The sequence below is a fragment of the Hyperolius riggenbachi genome, chromosome 10 (assembly GCF_040937935.1).
Source record: "Hyperolius riggenbachi isolate aHypRig1 chromosome 10, aHypRig1.pri, whole genome shotgun sequence".
Taxonomy (NCBI): domain Eukaryota; kingdom Metazoa; phylum Chordata; class Amphibia; order Anura; family Hyperoliidae; genus Hyperolius; species Hyperolius riggenbachi.
Window position 1 is genome coordinate 208,037,979 of NC_090655.1, and position 6,000 is coordinate 208,043,978.

A 6,000-nucleotide genomic window follows, 5' to 3' on the forward strand; every position below is an offset into this window, starting at 1 on the left:
AGCAACTGGTATTGTTTAAAAGGAAACATCCATATCCCTCTCATTTAAGGTTTCCTGTAAGTTCTCAAGAGAAAAGAAAAATCTGTATTCTTTTTTTTCTTGTAATAGCAGGTTTGTACACTTTGGGCATGGTGAGATTCGGAGGACAACAGAATATAGCAGAATGTGTTAGCAAATTGAGGGGCTTATACACACCATGCAATTTCCCAGCAGATCAACTGATCGATTGACAATGTTCAGCATGTCTGATCTGCTTCCGGTGGAAAAAGTGATGGATTTTGAGATCCGTACTGCACAAAATTGGTCTATTTCAGGATCGGTAGTGTCAGGAACTGGCCCACGGCATGCCTGCATATACGGTTCCCGACTGCGGGTTTGACCAGATCGAGAGGGGAAGCAGCCTTAGTCAAGCTAAAACAAGGCTGTGACCCCTCAGAACACTTCTCACTGCCACCACTAGCTGTTGCTAGACACTTCCACTCTGCTGTCGAGTTCTCATGCAATCCACGTTTTCGTATTCGGGTCAGCTTTGCGCTTTAGGCCGAATACGGGAACGCCACGCACGCACAATTGCAATCTTACACTGTAGTGAAGCAAAACCCCTAACAGTCGTTCCGAACGATACTGTTAGCCACTCTGCTTTCGAGCTACTTGCACTGGCGTTTTCGTACGTTGGGTCAGCTGCGCGCTTTAGGCCAACGTATGACAAACGCCCCACACACAATGCAATTACAATCTCATACGGTAGGGTTGCTCAAACATACAATCAGGCATGGACTTATACACCGTTACACTTCAGTCTCTTCTAGGCTATGAGTGTTAGTTTAGAACAGCAGAAGTCAAACTTATTAAATAACGATTTAATATTCCAGGAAAAAAGTGGAACAATGCAGAAAATAATATATACAAAAGCAAAGTAAAAATTACAATGATGCAAGTTACAAAGATACACACAAGGATATTTGCATAAAAATAAAAACGGGGATCAAAACGTTACCAACTTGAAGGTCTAAACGTTGTTTGCGGGAGAACGCGGTTCCGGGCAGTAGCTGGGGAAGTTCTAGCGTTGTTGCTATCTCTTGGAACTACGAGTTGTGTAGGACCTGTGCAGGCTCTTATAGGCCCATTTGGTGCCTGAGGGTACCAGTCCCACAACTAACGCAATTTCCCAGACTGTGACATCAGTCTGCCGAGCCCCTTGTCACACTTTGCAGGCTTCAAAGCCATTCTGTGTTAGTTTTGGATCGTTCAGAGATTTCAAAACACTTCCATAACATCCAATTTTCACAGGTAAAAATTGTATCAAAAGGACTTCAACCCTTCACCCATTTCCAGTAGGCTGTCATGTAAATTCCAGAGTTTCCCGATAGCCTATGAAGTTGGCAGAATCAATTAGTCCAATTGTCTTTTGGGACAATTGGGTGTCTACATGTCACAGAGTTCAAAGCTATGCAGACAATCCAATTAGCAGGGACCCACTCTGAGGAACTGCATACAGCAACTCAAAAGTACTTCCTATTGTCATACAATCACACATGAGACAGCAGATTAGAGCTGAGGGTCTAGAGGCCTAATGAGCCATTTCCTTGCCCCAAGCAACTCAAGGCAACAGCTCCCTTCTAGCAGATATACACGGGACACAGGCAGAAAAATGAATTTGTTTCGGTATTATCCCAGCATCATAACTAGCTGCTATATTCCTGACAGCAGATTAGACATGCTGGAGATTATAGATTGATCAGGTGATCTGAGTTGAAAATTACATGGTGTGTATAAAGGTGGGCACACGCCATATAATTAAGTGCCAATTTTACAGTAATTCGATAATTACGAGCAAGTGTCCCAAAAAATTGAAAGCTTTTTTTTTTTCAGTCGATCGAGAAATCTGATTTCCCCTTTTTTGTTTGATAAAAGAAGATCAGGAGTGTTGGATTTTTCTGATCAATTGTTATCAAAATTGTATGGTGTGTGGTAGATTTTCAATTACTTGATGTAAGGACCCGAGCAATTTTTTTCTGAGTTTTCAATCATTTTCTTTTCATAATTGGGAAAAAATGTAACGTATGTGTGTGGTACATTGATCCGATTGTATGTGTGTGGTGCATTGATCCGATTGTATGTGTGTGGTGCATTGATCGAAATGTATGTGTGTGGTACATTGATCAGATTTACAGTCCTCTTTAAAGGGAACTTACTTTTAAACAATACCCGTTGCCTGGCAGTGCTCCTGATCCTGTGTCTGATACTTTTAGCCATAGACTCTGAACAAGCATGGAGCAGATCAGGTGCTCTGACTTAGGTTTTACTGGATTAGCCATATGCTTGTTCCATGGTTTTGAGTTAGACACTAGTTATGCCAGAAGATCAACAGGGCTGCCAGGCATCTGGCATTGTTTGCAAGCAAATAAATATGGCAGCCTCCATATCCGTCTCACCTTGGGTTCCCTTTAAAGTCCTAACTAGTCTATTTTAACTAATTCTTATATGTCACTCATTTCCTTTTACAGAATACTAGTTGCCTGGCACCCTGCTCATCTGCCAGTGTCTGAATCACACACCTGAAATAAGCATGCAGCAAATGCAGTCACACCTAAGTCAAACATCTGATCTGCATGCTTATTCTGGGTCTATGACTAAAAGTATTAGAGGTAGCCAGGCAATGTACATGGTTAAAAAGGAAATAAATATGGTAGCCTCCATCTCCCTCTCAGGTCAGTGGTCCTTTAAGACCAGCATATATTTCAGTGTTTTAGGGGGATTTTTATAGATGCTTGTTTGTTTATATTGTTATAACGCTTTAATAAATTTGTAATACTCTTTGCTCTGAGCTCCCTTATCCCTTTATTGTGATATATTTCAGTGTGTCATAGGGTTGCCTCTTTTTTCATTTTAGAATTGTTCATACATTACCAATGTACCCATCCCTATTACTACATATTTTATATTCTCACCAGATGGACGGTATATCCGCAATAACACTGGTGAGCATCCTGGTGACTCTCCAAATAGTGACAGTGATGGTGACACAACAGAAGAGGATGACACATCCAGTGATGGTGAGACAACAGAAGAGGATGAATCGCCCAGTTCTTCAAACATAAACTCCACAACCCCATCAACCCCATTATCATGTTCTGAGTGTGGGAAATGCTTTGATTCAAAACTCTATCTCTACAGACACCAAACATGGCACTTCCGTGATGACAAGTGGTTTACGTGTTTTATATGTTGGAGAAGTTTTGCGCTGGAATCTGAATGTGTCCTTCATGTGAGGCAGCACATACAGGAAAAGCCATTTTCATGCTCTGAATGTGGAAATTGTTTTCCCAACAGGAGCAATTTAAATAAACATCAGAAAATTCACACCAGAGAGAAAAGATCTTTTTCATGTTCTGAATGTGGGGAATGTTTTGACAGCAGGAGCATTTTAAAACAACATCGGAAAATTCACACCATAGAGACGGGACCATTTTCATGTTCTGAATGTAGGAAGTGTTTTGCCTATGAGAGCGTTTTGAATCAACATCAGAAAATTCATATAGTAAAGAAGCCATTTTCATGTTCCACGTGCGATAAGCGTTTTTCTAGAAGAAATCATCTTGTTATACATGAAAGAGTGCACACCGGGGAGAAGCCATTTTCATGTTCCACGTGTGATAAGCGTTTTTCTAGTAGAAATCATCATGTTATACATGAAAGAGTGCACACCGGGGAGAAGCCATTTTCATGTTCCACGTGTGACAAGCGTTTTTCTAGAAGAAATCATCTTGTTATACATGAAAGAGTGCACACCGGGGAGAAGCCATTTTCATGTTCCAGCTGTGATAAGCGGTTCCCTACAAGAGCACATCTTGTTATACACGAAAGAGTGCACACCGGGGAGAAGCCATATTCATGTTCTGAATGTGGGAAATGCTTTTCCCAGAAGAGCATTCTAAATACCCATCGGCGTGTTCACACAAGGATAAGGCCAACAAAGCCATATAACTGCTCTGAATGTGGAAAGGGTTTTATCACAGAAAGTTACTTTGTCAAGCATGAAAAGGATCATATCAAGGAGAAGCAATGTTAGTGGCAACAAATGTTTTAGCCACTGAGGCCATCTTACTGCACACCAACAAAATCATATGAGGAAAAGCCATGCTGATTACATGCGGTGAAAGAAAGACGTGTTACTCGGCTCCAACAAGGGAAAACAGGTGTCCAGAAATCCCAAATGATGTAGAGGAAGGCATAAATTCTTCTAAATTATTGTTTAACTTGCTTTAACCTCCTGAGTGGTATGCCTGACACTGTGTTGGGCATGCCGCTCAGGAGGTTTTAGAAGGCACAAGTGTCCCCCAGTATGTTTTCTAGGTGTACAAGCTCCAGTACTATGCAGTCAGCAATAGATTAGCTAGTATAGGTGCCCCCTCGATCCAGCCGCTCTTACTCACCAAGCCTCGTTCCAGCGATAGTTGCAGCCTCTCCGCCCAGCTCCGGTATTCTCTGGTATGGGGCGGATCAAGACTGCTCAGTCCCGATCCTCCCCATAGAGCACACAGTAGCTGTGCGGGGAGGCTGGGGCGATCGCTGGACAGAGGCTTGGCGAGTAATGGTGGCTGGATCGGGGGGGAGGGGGGGCGGTGTGGGGGCAGGCAGGCACCTATACCTGATACTCTGGTGTTTAACTACAACAAATGTGTGTCCTCCACCTTTGAGACCATTGCTCCTCTGCGCACCAAATATCTTACTCCACATCATCATGCACAGTGGTTTGATAACTCTGTAAAAGCTAAAAAAGACAAGGCTGAAAGCTTGAAAGACTGTGGCGCAAAGCTCAGTCCCCAGAAGACAAACTTGCGTTAATCCTCCACTTGAAGAACTACCAAAAGGTAATCGCTGAGAAAAAGTCATCCTTTTTATCACATGAGATAGCAAATGCAGTCAACAAACCAGCCCAACTGTTCCGCACAGTGGAAAAACTCTGCAACCCGGCATGTCAAAGGACCTCTGTGACCAATTTGCCTATTTCTTCTCAGACAAAGTCTCCGCTATAAGGTCTGCCATCCAACTTACAGCATCTGAGCGTAATATAGCGCCAAAGACTATTAGCAGAGACAACGTAACACCTTGGTCAAACTTCAAAGGAATTGATGAAGAAGCCACATCAAGTTTCCTCCTTCACCTCTGCCAAACTACCTGTGACCTGGATCCTGGCCCAACACAGTTCATGTTGAACTGCCCAGACCTGTTTGTACCGGTATTCCTCAAACTTGTAAACTGTTCCTTACAATCAGGGATATTTCCTGCTTTACTGAAGGAAGCAATCATCAGGCCTCTCCCCAAAAACCCTCCCTGGACCCAGATGCAATGACCAGCTACAGACCTGTCTCTAACCTTCCCTTTCTGGGTAAGCTAATTGAAAAAGCTGTATGCCTCCAGCTAGAAGCCAAAATCCTACAAAACAACAGTTATGACCCATTCCAGTCTGGCTTCAGGAAACATCACAGCACTAACACTGCCCTCAACTGCCCTCATCCAAATATGCAACCACCTGCTCATGGAGGAGAGTGCTCCATCCTGATACTGCTAGCCTTTGATACAGTTGACCATGACATCTCGATAAACAGGCTACAGGAATACTGCGGCATTGATGGCATAGTTCTTTAGTGGTTCCAATCCTTCTTGAGTGGCAGAACTTAAAGAGAACCTGTACTGAGTAAAATTATTTAAAATAAACACATGAGGTAACTTCAAATAAACATTACATAGTTACCTTGCCATCAGTTCCTCTCAGAAGCTCACCATTTTCTTCTTACAGTGTTCCCTTCCAGTTCTGACAACATTTTGTCAGAACTGAAATATATCAGTTGCTGTCAGTTATATATCAGTTGCCGTCAGTTACAGCTGAGAGGAGAACTGATGTGTCCATGTTTCCCTATGGCTCAAGTGGGCGATGTTACAGTTTAACTGTGTGCTGACCAGGAAGCTGTTATGGGGTAATTGCTATTTTCAAAA

General features: G+C 42.7%; 1 protein-coding gene across 1 annotated transcript in view; it reads left to right on the plus strand.

Moving 5' to 3' along the window:
• The window catches only part of LOC137536243 (oocyte zinc finger protein XlCOF22-like), a 28,114-nt gene extending 23,633 nt beyond the window's left edge, over window positions 1-4,481 (plus strand). The window contains exon 3 of the mRNA XM_068258367.1: window positions 2,955-4,481. Coding sequence (XP_068114468.1) covers window positions 2,955-4,072 — 1,118 coding nt within the window. The 3' untranslated portion in view covers window positions 4,073-4,481. The remainder of the gene's footprint in view (window positions 1-2,954) is intronic.
• Window positions 4,482-6,000: the final 1,519 nt, after the last annotated feature.